The sequence below is a fragment of the Microtus oregoni genome, unplaced genomic scaffold (assembly GCF_018167655.1).
Source record: "Microtus oregoni isolate MIOR12 unplaced genomic scaffold, Mior012 000003F_ref0000135, whole genome shotgun sequence".
NCBI lineage: Eukaryota > Metazoa > Chordata > Mammalia > Rodentia > Cricetidae > Microtus > Microtus oregoni.
In genome coordinates, this window is record NW_024543062.1 from 70,584,031 (window position 1) to 70,599,016 (window position 14,986).

A 14,986-nucleotide genomic window follows, 5' to 3' on the forward strand; every position below is an offset into this window, starting at 1 on the left:
CTCATGGGAGCCTGTGGGAAACAATGTGTCCTGTAGGAGAAGAATGTTTTCCATGGTGTGTTGGGAGCCAGATGCGAAGAAGGAACTTTCGAATTTAATCAGATATCTATTTGGCTCCTCAGTAGCTCTCACTTAGAAGTCCTAGTCAGCCAACCTGGACAGATGGGTGAAACTGGTAACTGGCCATTCAAACTCTGGCTTTCAAATGTTCTACATGGAAAAAAAAAGAGCTGTAGCTTGTCTAAGACATGAAGAAAGTGACTCCATCAGATTTATGATTTTATATAATTGATATTATAACTCTGTAGTTATCAAAAAGGAGCACTGTAGCATGAATGAAATGTATTATGAGTAATTTCAATTATTCAGACAAGAGATAATGAAGGCTGACAGGGTGCTTGTGATGATTAAAACAGAATTCTGGGCAAGAAATGACTGGTAAAATAGATGAGGTATTCATATAGTTTAATGCAAGTCAATATTGTAGTATGCATTATGTAGGTGGTACTATGTGACTGAAGATATATATATATATATATTTGAATATTTATATTCATATTTACATACATACATATATATGTACATATACTTGAATAATGGGCATACACTACACATGCATGGGTTGAGGTCACGGGATAATTTGTAGTCAGTTCTCTCTTCATACACCATTGAGAACTAAAATTGTACTTGGTTTGTTAGGCTTCAGGGCAGATGCTTTTATTTGTTGATCTGTTTTCCCAACCAGAGAAGCATGTTGAAAAAAAAATAATATAAGAAGGGATCTTTACAGAGACAGAGTTTAGCCACAAGATTTATCTTCATAAAAAAGAGTGACTGAAGTAGAAGGTAAAAGAGGTAAATGAAAAAAGAGCCATCTAGAAAGAGATAATTATGTCAAAGATAAGGCCAATTGTTACAGTTTGAATTTTTCAGAGCAAGCTCTTTTAAGAGAAATTGCAGAGGTAAATGTTTAAAAAGCTACTAGAGTTAGAGACTCTGTTGTCAGGCATCAGGAACAGAAATGAAGGCATGTCAAAGAATTGTATCAAAGAGGATACAGAAGCCAATAATTTGTTCCAATGAGTCTTGATTTACATTTCCTCCCAAGCTTTTCCATTACATCTAAGAATTTGTAATCTCATTCCATATGGTCTTGGGTGAACAAAGAACAAACAAAATATTCAAGAATAAATTTCTTGTTCTGTGAAAGGCATGTGTACATGATTGTTGGGAGCAATGAGACCCCAGATCCTGAATTTCTTGTAATCCCCTGATCTGAGTGCCTACAGCTGCTCTGACCTCCAGGAGTTCCTGATGGCAGGAGAGTGGTTTCTGGCGGGTTTGACTGGGGCTTGGCTAGCTCTATATAATCTGCCCCTGAACACAATAAAGAGGGCATTCATGGGGAATTTCAAGGATTACCCATGTCTCTCTCTCTCTCTCTCTCTCTCTCTCTCTCTCTCTCTCTCTCTCTCTGATTGTGTGTATTTTAACCTCCAGCCCCCTTGCCCAAAGCTCGCGAACTGGGTGCCAGCTCACAGAGCACAGACACGGGGTCGCGGTGCGCGGCAATTGGAGTAGAAAGCATGCATATGGTGTGTACTGTCATGGGACAAAGAGTCTAATGAAGACATCTATTAATAAACACCTTTAAAAAAGGAAGTAAGGAATTATAGATTTCAATTGTGTAAGGCCAGTAGTGGAAGGTCATTTTCAAGAGTAACTAGGGAAGGAAGGCCTTCCTAAAGGGCACACACACACACACAAAAAAAAAAAAAAAAAAAAAAAAAAAAAGCTCTGTGGAGAAGTAATAGTTGTGTTACAATAGCAACTGAGCCTGTGCAGTAAAATCATGGGAAGTGACATTCCAGAAGAAAGATATGAAGTCTTTAAGACTAAGCACAATTAATATATTAAAAAATAATGGTGATAAAATGTCATTTTGTCTAATTAGTTGCTGTCTATAAAATATCTTTAGATATTTTCTTTATTGCCATCACAATGAAATAGGAATGCCAATACAATCTCATTTCATGAGCAGAAATACTAAATACTGTCTTCAAGGTCATGCAACACCTGAGCAGCATCACTTGAGCCAAACCCTATTACATGATTCTGTCGATCACTGAGCCACGCCATAGTGCACTACATTTTTATCATTTTAACAGATGGAATTCGCCGCCAATCTTAAATTTGAAAAAAAACATTTTAAATAATGTTATTAAACTGGGAAATAGTCTAGCAGGATTAACCTGTGCAAAGAAATCATGATATACCTGTGCACTTCCACACTAACCCACTAACCTGGTGGGGGATTTAAGTTCTTTTGACAACACATTCTAAAGATGAGAATATTTTTGATTCTGTGAATGAGGAAAGTTTTCCTTATTTATGAATTTCTGCTTCTGTAGTCTCCAGGCAGGTCTATAAAAGCCTAATTATAGGGTAAATGTACTCAATATAAAAACAGATGCTGAGCTGCCAGGAAGGAGGGATTAGTTAACTGTGCATGGGAGCGGTCTAGTGGTAACAAAGACTTGAGGTCTTGAGGTTGGAAAACGTCGGATTCGAGATCTAACTAGTGTTAAAGCAGTACAGTTTAGCAGGAGAAATAAAAGAAGACTGAACTAGTGGTATTTTTGAAAATCTGGTAGATATGCAGATTATAGAGGAAGTCACCACGTTCTTTCATTGATGCATTAGTTTTTTTTTTGTTGTTTTTTTTGTTTTTTTTTTTTTAACCAAGATTTACTAGTTAGGTTACTGTTTTATGATAGGGTGTTCATGAGCTAGCTTGACCTAGTGGTCTTCAGGCTAAACTCACTAGTGGATTTAAGGTTAAATATAAAAGTGAGTATAGGGGCTTTGATTAGAAATCAAAGAGAAAAAAGGTTAAAGTCCCAAGCTCAGTTCTTTACTGACACAATGAGTAAGCAGGAGAAAATCTGGGGTGCAATCATGTTCTTGATCTACATACCTGTTGTTGGACATCCCAAAATATTTGTTTTCTTTGTGAACAGTGAATCTGTGAACATGGAGGTGCAAATATCTCTCTGGTATGTTCACTTAGAGATTGGTCATGACACATGGTACAGAAGCACTTTAATGAAGTTATAGTTTTGCTATATGAGAAACCACCATACTGATTCCCATAGTGTAGTGGTTCTCAACCTTCCTAATGCTGTGAGCCTTTAATCCAGTCCCTTATTTTGTAACGACCTACAACCACAAAGCTATTTTTCTACTTCATATCTGTAGTTTTGCTATTGTCATGAATCATAATGCATATATCTGATATGCAAGGTATCTAATTTGTGACCACAGAGGGGTTGTAATCCACAGGCTGAGAACCATTGCCACAGTGGTTGCAGGTTCCTTTCTGGATATCTCTGTGTGTGATTTATGATCATGGTCATTCAGAATAGCCTCAAACTCATTTTAAAGAAAAGAATATGAGCGGTTCTTCTTTGAGATCCCTGAAATTTGCTACCTTAAAAATGGGGTCTTCAGTTTCTTCAAGAAATGGATTTCTTAGTTACATAAGTATCTGTCTTCAGTAGTAAAGCTTGCAGCAAAGAAGTAGTGCTTTTGAAGTTAATGAGTGGCAAACATAAGGTTAGCTTGCCCTCTTACGGTCTTTCTTTTCCTTCCTTCCTTCCTTCCTTCCTTCGTTCCTTCCTTTCTTTTTCGTTTTTCTAGAAAGGGTTTCTCTGTAGCTTTGGAGCCTATCCTGGAACTAGCTCTTGCAGACCAGGCTGGCCTCGAACTCACAGAGATCCACCTGCCTCTGCCTCCTAAGTGCTGAGATTAAAAGTGTGCCCCACCACTGCCCGGCTGGTCTTTCTTTCACTTATTACATGTTACATTTTCTCCTTGTTTCTGTCCTTAGTAGGAAGGTAATAGAGGTTTGTTTTGTTTTGAGGCAAGGTCTTCTGTATAACAGGATGGTCCTCCTGCCTCAGCCTCACAAGTCTGTACCACAGCATCCAAATAACAGTAGAGTTATGCATAAAGAAAATACTGAGCATCATGATATACTTGTAAATTTACATTTACATAAACTTTCTTTTGGAAACATAAAGGAACTTTTGTGTAAGTATGTGTGTGAGAGAGATCCTGAGGGTCAGAAAGAGAAGTAAAATTAAATATTGGGGTGTGATATAACGTTTTCCTCTCTGATATGCTTCTCCAAAGTACCACGGCCTGGAGAGATCTTTGATGTGCCTATTTCTCTCAGTTGTGGAGTATGAGTCATCCGAGGTCAAGTTGTTCGCAATTAGGGGTATGGTAAAGGCACACATTTTTGTTCAAAGCTGACACATGGTAGAAGGATTTAATTTTTAGGGCACCAAAAATTCCCTTTCAGTAGAACTTCTCTGATTTGATGAAATTAGTTTTTCAGAACAGAACCCTATAATGCCATAACCTTGTCAGTTAGGATTTATGCAAATCTAAGTGTCGTGATAAATTATGTCACGTTAGCCATTGCTTAAATTCAATTCAACTATTTTATTTTGTATGTTTCACTATGTCATCTCTTGTAGCAATAATAAATATTTACACATGAAGAGGTTAACATTCTGAATTATGTGTTGGTCCAATAGATTCAGAAAAGCTGTTAATGAACATTGAAATGATATTTAAAATTTCATTTTTTTGGTTTCATTTTTAAGCATACACATGTACGTACACTCACAAAAACATATACAAAATTAATTTTAAAAGAAGGTGGGGCATAGGTATTATTAATAGTTGAAAAAGTATTGTTGCCAAGAGAATTTGCCCCATAGCAGTGCATAAGATCTAAATGCTCACAGCTTTTTCCTCTGGTTCTGAACAGAAAGAGCGAGAACGAGGTTCTAACCTGGCCTTTATGTTTCGACTGCCTTTTGCTGCGGGACGAGTGTTCAGCATCAGCATGTTGGACACGCTTCTCTATCAGGTATACGATCTCTCTTCTTCCTTCAAAATGCTTATTTTATATTTCACTTAGATTTTAAGTAAAAATAAGTGATAGTGATATTTTGATTTTTTAACTTAAAAGTTGAGTTGAAACAATTTAGTATGCTTTCATGATATTTACTTACATAAATGCTGATTTGAAACATTTTATTCAAAAATATTTTTTAAAATATGATCTGCCATCATGTTCTAAGACATGAAAACATACTAAAATCAGGAACAAGACAAGGCTGCTCACTCTCTCCATATCTATTCAATATAGTACTTGAGGTTCTAGCTATAGCAATAAGGCAAGAAAAGGAGATAAAAATCAAACTTTTGCTCTTTATAGATGATACGATAGTATATAAAGTGATTCCCAAAATTCTAGCAGAGACCAGTTTTTTTTTTTGTTTTTTTTTTTTTTTTTTTTTTTGGTTTTTCGAGACAGGGTTTCTCTGTGGTTTTGGAGCCTGTCCTGGAACTAGCTCTAGTAGACCAGGCTGGCCTCGAACTCACAGAGATCTGCCTGCCTCTGCCTCCCGAGTGCTGGGATTAAAGGCCTGCGCCACCACCACCCAGCCAGAGACCAGTTTTTAAGTCGTTTTTGATTTGACTTTTGTTTCATGTTATCAAGAGACAAAAGTTAGTTGTTTGTTTAAACTTCTGCCTAAAGGCTCAATTAGAATTTGAAAGTTTTGAATTAGGGCTGACAAGATGGTGCAATTGGTAAGGTGCTTGTGGATAAACCTGGGGACAGTACTTTGATCTCTGAGACCTACATTTTAGTAGAAAAGAAGGCAATTGCCAAAATTTTTCCTCTGACTTGCACAGGAAGCCTGTGGCACCCATACACCCATATTTATACACTGATATGTAGATAAAAATATAGCATTTTAAGTTCAGAATTATATCACAGTATAAATCCAATATATACTGCATATGTCCACATTTGAATGTATATAACTTTACAACGCCCCATGATATAGCAAATGTTATTTGCTGAATTAGATTCATTTCTATTTTGGTAAACTTAATTCATTTCACTTTTTTTTTCTAGCTACAACTTGTAATTTTATTTTACTATTTGTTTTGTAAAATACTTAACTAAAGAATTTCAGAGTTAGAAAATTATAGAAAATATTTATAATGTCCTAGAATTTTTGTTGGTTATAATGAATTCTGAACTGTTGGGAATGATTTTCTTCTTGGATGTTGCCATTAGACTCCAGAGCCTTCTGTGTGTTAGACAGCTACATCCCACTCCTATGGATGGCTTTTGATGATGTTATATGTACGCACTTGCTAATACCATATTTTATTTTCTTATTATTAAGTAATAGAGACTGTTATTTTAAGAAAATATGATTCTTTTTAAAAGAGATTCTATTTTAACATGAGTAGCTTGGAAAAGAATATATGTAATAAGAAATAATAAAGGGACATCTGTAAATAGATTTTTGTCTTACCATTGGGCAGTTAAATCTTAGAGAAAAGACTGGTTGAAATATTTTAAATATTTATTTAAATAGTTATTAATTTCACCATTTTATTTCAGTTTAGAGACTTTTGTTTTATTTTTAAATCATATAAAATATTAGCATAATGTCTAATGAGCCAATGTCAGCATACATATTATCTGTAAATAACAAGTATTTCGTATATTTCTTTAGGATCAGCTTAACTATTAATTTAGCTATTTAAGAAGTTGAAATGTATTTTTATCTTTTTTTATTGAGGCTTTGCAGAAGTGATTGAAGTAAATTTTTCAGAAATATTCATGTGTTCTCCTTCCTCATTATTCTCTATACCTTACATACATAATCTATACATATTCTGCTTATATTGCAGTCATTTGTGAAAGATTATATGATTTCAATCACCAGACTTCTGCTGGGACTGGACACCATACCAGGATCGGGGTTTCTTTGTTCTGTAAGTTAACTATGTCTGGAAGAGTAGAGAATTCTAATAGAGAGTTTGGAGGTTTACCTACCATGTGCCTTTGGAGACTCGTCTATAATCACATTTATTTCCTCATGTGTCCAAAGTGTTATATCTGAGGCTTTCTAATTGAAGAAAACTCTTTAAACTTTAAATTCATTATATGCTGTTTTCATGGACTGGAAATTTCAATTAATATCATTGCAAAAAATAAAAACATTTTATATAAAATTGAGTAGAAGTTCTCACTGATGGTGTTGACAGTTTGACAATGACCTATCCAAGTCTTGTTTGCTACTTTGTCCTTAAGCAGGATGATTCTGGCATTAACTCCATTGTTACCTCTCCCTCCCTATCTCTTGATATATCTCTTTCTGAGAAGTGATCTTGTTGTGTTGCTCAGACTGTCTTTCATACTCCTGGAATCAAAGAATGCTCTACTCCAGCCCTTTTAATATCAGGGAGAACAGGCTTGTGGCATTATATCTAGTTAAAACTTTCTGTTTTATAGTGTAGTGAATTGCTAATGGTTCAAATGCCCAAGCAACTAGGGGAGATGAGAAACCTGGTTTCCTGTTTGTAGCCCTGTGTTCCATCTACCATAGGTTTGCTTGTGTACATTTAGTAACTCTGGTGCATGTGGAATAGGACTTTTATTACTAGAGTTCCTTACCTTATATTTTTAGCTTTAGAAAACTCTGTCTACTAAGTGTCGGTGTCAATTTTGTCATTACATCATCTTGAACATCTCCACACTGTTTACCCCATCTCTCAGGTCGCTGCCAATGTTGTGTTGCCTACTTTTATTGCACCAATATAATTTCATATTGCTCCACACTGACTATTTAACATTTCTTGACTTTGGATGAACTCCCAGGATAAGCTGAGATGTAGCAAAATAAATAATCCTAATGAATGAACAAGCTATTATGAAATACTGCTTGGAAACTTCAAAATATATATGGATGCGGCTTTTCAGAAGAGAAAAATGACCACTGGGTTTTTTATTCTTAAAAATTGATTGTGTGAATCATACATATGCATTATAGATGAAAATCACTGAAGATGACTTGTGGATCAGAACATATGCCAGACTCTATCAGAAGTTGTGTTCTTCTACTGGAGATGTTCCCATTGGGATCTACAGGACGGAATCTCAGAAACTCACTACATCTGAGGTTTGGAACCATAAAAGCCCTTTTGTTGTGTTTACTCTGATGAATATAATTCTTCATAAGGATAATAACTGATTTCACCAAAATGCAAGAAGAAGTGAAAATGAGTCCTCTATAAAAATCACAGTGTAAATTTTCAATAGCTGAATCTCAGCTATTTCACAAAGTATTGCTGGGTAGAGGTTTTTCCAACATTTGACGATATTGGGTTCCAGCCTCCTTTTCTAGATCCAAGATTAACCACTGGTAGAAAATTTTAAAGAATCACAACAAATATGTCACCCTAAGATTCTGAGATAAAAAAGTCTCCAAATCACCTATTTTTCTAATATATTTTCTGATTGCATGTGTTAACATTTGAATGGAAGCAAAGCAAAGAAAGTCATTAAGGATCAAAATTCATGTTTCTCCGTTTCTACACTGAAAATAATGTAAATCCATAGAAAAGTCTAGAAACAGAACCTGATTTCTTAAGGAAAGAGAATAATTTTTATCAGGAACTAGAACCTGCTAAAATGGAATGATTTTGATGACCCCCTGCAACAGAGAATATATTTTGAATTTATCTCATCTTTTGGTTTTGGGTGAGTTTTATAATCTTAGGAAAATCCAACTCTTTAAATTAGATTATTTTATGACATAAATTTTTGATAGATATACTATCCTATATCTCATATATATATGTATATATATATAATATTTCTTAACATAAAATTTGGTTCATATTCTTGAAGTGTGTCTTTTCAAATTCCAAAGTAATAATAAATTACAAACACATTTTGGCTAGCTGAATCTTTTCCTCTTTAAAAAAAAATCACATAGGGTTCACATCAATGATCTTCATTTTATCAGTCAAAGTAATCATTGAAAATATAATCAAATAAAATATTCACACATTTTACAGGAAGTTAACATACATTTAAAATAAGATGGTTTTTGTCTAGTTATGATTATACATTTACATAGATGTGTACTATGGCCATCTGAATGTTTTTTGTGAGATGTTGTTAGTTGCTCTATTGTTTAATATGTATTCATTGCCACCTTTACAGCCATATTTAAGTTTTTCTTTGATCAGAGACTCTGAGTTGCACTTCATAAAGAGCACTTTCAAAGAAGGAACCTTCCACACAATAGTTGACTGGAGAGACATTCAAGACATGTAGTGGTTCAGCAAATATGACTACAGATTTTGGAATAGATACAGATATTATTTAACTATGCTGTAAATAAAAAAACTCTTGTTATATGTAATTTAACATTTCCTTAGTTTTCTATGATTTTCATAGTAACATACCATTCCTTCAACAGTTTATAAAAATGGAAACTTTAGTGGTTGGAAAGATTGCTCTGTGGTAAAAAGTACATACTGCTCTTCCAGAAGAGGGTCATGTACTCCTGTGCATATACTCTCACATAGAAACATATTCATCTACAAAATATAAATAATGAAAAAGATCTTTTTAATAAAAACTTTATTCTGACATTTTTAAAGACTGTCTAGCCTAAAATCTCCATACTAGTAGGTTAGTTGTCTGGGGAGAGTCTACTTTGGAATTCTTGGGAATTTGAACAATGTGCCTTCCTCAGGACAGAAGGATCAAGGTATTCTGGGATCACTAGAGCTTTCATGACCTATTCACTATCTAGCACTGCTGTCTCCAAACACTCATTCATTTTTCCTGTGGCTTTCAATTTCACATATTCTTTCAAAGTGGAACATAAAAATTCAGTGTAATACAAATATTTCTGAATTGTTCGTAGTGATTATAAAGTAGATTTCTTTAGACTGTTGATGTAGTCTTTACCTTTATGAGAGCAGAAAATCTTCAGGAAACTTCCTGAGGATAAGTTACTCATAAATGCATATGCAATCAATTATCAAGTAAGACATTTGTAAATTATTAAAATCACATCTTTATCAACAATAAAAATATATTATATTAATAGAATAAATAGAAGTCCCTGTCTTGTGTAGCTACACAGATTGTAGTTAATTATAATGTTCCTGAATGTTAGTTCATGCTGCTTTTGTATGTATTATTACTAATAATAAGTGTTAATGCATATGGTTATTAACAATATTCTCTTTTCCACAGAGTGGTTCATTTATTTTCTACCATTTATTTTAGTATCTATTATACTTAGCCAATTTTAATAAAGCAGAAACAGTCTGCTTTATTAAAACAATTCAAGGATAAGGACACAGAAAAAAACAGTTTACCTGACTTAGATCAAAAGTTTTACAAAAATAAGCACATTATTGCATTGTGAATGTAATATGGCTATATGTTGTATTTTGTCCTTGTTGCTGTTCCTTGTATGTACAGTTCAGTCATTGTCTAAACTGCATTTTGTGTATTTCTTTTTCCCTCCTTTGTGTCAGTCTCGAGAAATAGCATCACAAGTAAGTATCATCTGTTTGTTGCATTCCTCAGTGTAGAATAGAAAACTAAATTTAGAAGTACGTGTAAAAAATATATCATACCAAAAGGTTCATCCATACTTTCTTTTCAAATTAGAGTATTTTGTTATCCACAAAAGATTGTTAAATAGTATTGCATTTGTCTTTGGACTACATTTAATAATTAACTTTGGGCCCTTTCAGAACTTAAATTTATCAGTTGCATAATACTATAACAAACACTGAGAAATTAATGACCATAGCAACCATCAGTCAAAAACATTTTTTTTGTGTTTTTTTAAGTTCATAGTCTGTCCTGACAGGATTATGGTGTGTAATTAGTTTGCATCTATTAAAAATTTCAGAGCAAAAAACCATAACTTAAGATACTAGTTGAAGCTTTGGAAAGATACTATGAATAAAAAGGCATATTAATAAACTAAGTACTTTTTTATAAATTTTTATCATAAGAATGAAATTCCAAGTTGTACTCACAGTTTATTATTTTATTAAAATTTATAATGGAAGACTTTTCAAAATGTTGGTTTTTAAGCATCCTGAAAAGTAGTTGTATTTTGACTTTTCAAAGTCTAAAGATTAAGCAGAATTTAAACGAGTGTCCAGAGAATCTGATCTTGTCTTCAGGGTGTCTGTGATTGGAGACCTATAAGCCAGTCTAAACAGACAGATTTCAGGAGCTGCTTTACTTGAAGAGATGTGTAATAATGAACTAAGAACGTTCCTCCCAAATCACTTTTATGGCATTTCAAGTATGTAATATATTAATATTAACTTCATTCACAATGGCTTATGTAACACATCCAGAGGTTATAGATGATAGTACCTTGAACTAACACTTTACAATTCCCACATTTCTTTCTTTCTTTTTTTATTTCTTTCTTGTTTTCTTTTCAGATTTTTGTAAGTGTAGATGGCTTTCATTCCTGGCTACCCAGACCCAAATAATCACATAGAAACTATACTAAGTATAAGACTGTGCAATTGCTCAGGCATATTCCTAACTAATTCTCACCACTTAAATTATTCCGTTTATATTAGTCTTTGTGTTGCCATGTGGCCATGGCATTGCCTCATCTTCTATATGTCTTGTTTCCTTGGCGACAGGCTGACATCTGCTTGACTCCACCTATTCTCTATATGTATCTCTGTTTGAATTTTCTGCCTGGTTTTACTCTGCTAAGCCATTGGCCAAAGCAACTTTATTTATCAACTAATAAAAATAAAATATATACAGAAGGACTACCCTAATAGTCTCCCCTTTTCTGTCTAATTATAAAGGAAGGTTTTACATTTAACTTAGTAAAATTTACATATACAAACAGTTATTAAGCAAGAATTATATTTATAATATTTAGTCTATTTACATTTGGAAAATTAAGAAAAGTACTCTATCATCTATCCTATCTTTGTGAGCCTAAAGTTTGGTATCTAATTTTTATTTTATCATAAATAAGAAAAGCCATAATTATAACTATCTAGTATTTAACCCCATCAAAGACCCCAGGAAGATATAATACTACTTAAGTAAACAGGAAGTACATATATAAGCAACTTCCAAAGTTACAGAAATGACAGACATCTAACTTCCTAGACAATCACCTGAAGTTCTTTTGTAACTTTGGGCCATTCATCTTCAACTGTGGGAACATAATGTCTGACAGACTTTTCAGTGAAACAGATCTATTCTGTCTTATAATGGCAAAGTTTGTCAGATGCTTTCTTCTGTGTCCTGAAAAAAAAATATCTGGCAGTTTCTTCTATGAAGCAGAAACCCTGAGGGATCATCCTGTCTTTTGAAAATTCATCATTAATTTTTCTGTGGGTCCTGCTTGTCCAGTCATACAACATACCATCAAGAAGTCCAGGCAAGAGCAGTTTTTTGCCAAAATGGATAGCCTTGTCACACTGAAAGCAAATTAAAAGTCTGTTCAATTCCCATCAACATTTCTACAGTAACTGGTGCTGTCAGAAGCAAGTATATCTTACTGTTGAGAAAAGCCTAAGTTCTTAAAACATTTCAAATTCTATAGGTCTTTAAGTTTGGAGATTATCTAACTGAAATATATCTCTTTATATCTAGAAAACTTAATTGACTACAAGTTCGACTATTATAAATGATTATCTATTAATCTGTAATTTTTAATTATATATTACATTTTAAATGAGATGTATAAAAGTAATATCTTAAACAAAAGAAGTATGTATATTACAAAATTGACCTTAAATTTGTATCAATAAACCAAAGTCCATGACAGTGTAAAATAGGCATTTCCATATCATATTCACCCCTTTTAAAGAAAGAGATTGACTGTGACCATCCAGCATTTATCTCCAACCTCTTTTAATTTGAAAACAAATATTTATAAACAATCCTTTTTGGGAATTCTGGTGTAGTTTTCTTTAAACTGCTTCTTGCTGTTTGTTGGGCAAGTATTTTTAGGGTTCACAAAGACCTTTCATGGGATCTTGTTCCATCAAATCACATTAACCTTGAAGGAATCTACAGGTTCTTGTCTTCTGTGGAAAAAAAAAAAACAGAACCTCTTTTTTAAAATAACATGTCTTTAGATTCAGATTTTGAAATTAAGATACCTTTAAAATATATATGTTGGTTTAGTTTAACAGCCTCAGAATCAAATGGATTTTAGCTGTTAACTCATTAACAGTCAAAAATCCACAGAAAGCAAAATAATACACATAATCCAGACTCTTGGGGCATATTCAATATTTATGTGGCTTATTTTTCTCTATTACTTTTTAATGTTTATTTTATTTTCTTTAGTCCTTTAGTCTATATTTCCTACTTCATGCTCTTCCTTCTTTCTCTCTCCTAAGGCCATATATATTTATCCAACACAGTGACCAATTCAGAGGTCTTTTCTTGTCTTAATCTGTTTTATTATTGTGTATCTATAATCATTTTCTGACCAGGAGAGGTTTTCTTTTTTTCCTATGAAGGCAAGAATACGACTAAGGCTGCAACTTTGCTTGTTGACTATGCCCTGTCCAACCTGGCAGAGATATGTCCACCACCTCTGAGAGCCATGATCACTGCCCCAGATGGGTTGTTTGGGGTTTTCCATGAGTATCCTTTGACCAACAATATAGTTAGATGTAACCCATGCCAGAATCTAGGTGACTCATTTTGTGATAAGATATGACCAGTGTGACTCTCTCTTCCTAGTTGTTTGGTGAGTCCAGTTAGATCACTTCCTTTTTGTATATATTTTAGGAAGCATCTACTGTATTAGGTTTCCATGCCCCCCTCCAAACTAGCCCTTAGTTTTACGTGTCCCTCCCCATATTCTCTCTTTCATATCTGTCTTCTATTCTCCTTCCCATTTGATCCACTAACTTCAGACTTTACCACCCGCTCCCATCCATGTGTAACCATTTATTGTATTTACTCTTTCTAGGGAGAACTAACACACACACACACACACACACACACACACACACAGTAACTTACTATACATCTATCTCCTGTGGTTGTGTGGATTGTAGCCTGCTTATTGAAGACTTACACCTAACATTCACATATTAGTGAATATATATATAAACTTTTCCTACTATAGCTGTGCAGTATAATTTGCGGCCAAGAATGGTGATACCTCCAGCAATTCTTTCACTATTCAGTAGATCTTAAACTATTTAAGATATTTCTGTGTTTCTATAGTAGGCTGACTATGGACTTTTCAAGAACTGTAAAGAATTGTGATGGAATTTTAATGAGATTTCCCTTTATTCTGATAATTGTTTTTAGGACAATTGCAAATTTTACTATATTAATCTTACCTATCCATGATCGTAGGAGACCTTTCCATCTTCTGGTATATTCTTCAATGTCTTAAAATTTTTATCATACAAATCTTTCACTTGCTTGGTTAGGATCACCCCAAGAAATTTTTGAGGTGTTTTTCAAAGCTCTTTTTCCCCTGATTTTTTTTCTCAATCAGTTTGTCATTTGTATAGAGAAAGCCTACTAATTTTTGTGTAGTAATTTTGTTTCATGTTACTTTGTTGAAGGTGTTTATCAGCTATCAGAGATTACTGATGGATATTTTAGGGTATAGTGATACAATTATATTATCTGGAAATAAAGATACTTACAGTTCTCTTTTTTCTATTTTTATCCTTTTGATTGATATCATCCAGTTACTCTGGACTTCAAATACTCTAGTAAGTGGTAGGGAGAGAGTGGATTGGAGTAGAAATGCTTTGAATTTCTCTCCATTTGAGTTGATGTTGGCTATGGACTTTCTGTAAATTGCCTTTATTATGCTGATATATGTCCCTTGTATCCCTTTTCTCTCCAAAACCTGTATCATTAAGGGGTTTTGCATTTTGTTAAAGGTGTTTCTTTGTGTGCATGTGTGTGTGTTTAATTAGATGATCATGCACTTTTTTGTAATTCAATTTGTAGATATAATAAATTTAATTTATCAGTTTGTGTATGGTGAGCCATTTGTGCAAGGTTGGGAGAGAACCTACTTGACAAGAT

General features: G+C 33.7%; 1 protein-coding gene across 1 annotated transcript in view; it reads left to right on the forward strand.

The window, feature by feature from the left end:
- Kcnt2 (potassium sodium-activated channel subfamily T member 2) overlaps positions 1-14,986 on the forward strand; it is a 374,550-nt gene that overhangs the window by 338,738 nt on the left and 20,826 nt on the right. Inside the window, exons 23-25 of the mRNA XM_041649255.1 lie at positions 4,841-4,942; positions 6,793-6,876; positions 7,935-8,063. Coding sequence (XP_041505189.1) covers positions 4,841-4,942; positions 6,793-6,876; positions 7,935-8,063 — 315 coding nt within the window. The remainder of the gene's footprint in view (positions 1-4,840; positions 4,943-6,792; positions 6,877-7,934; positions 8,064-14,986) is intronic.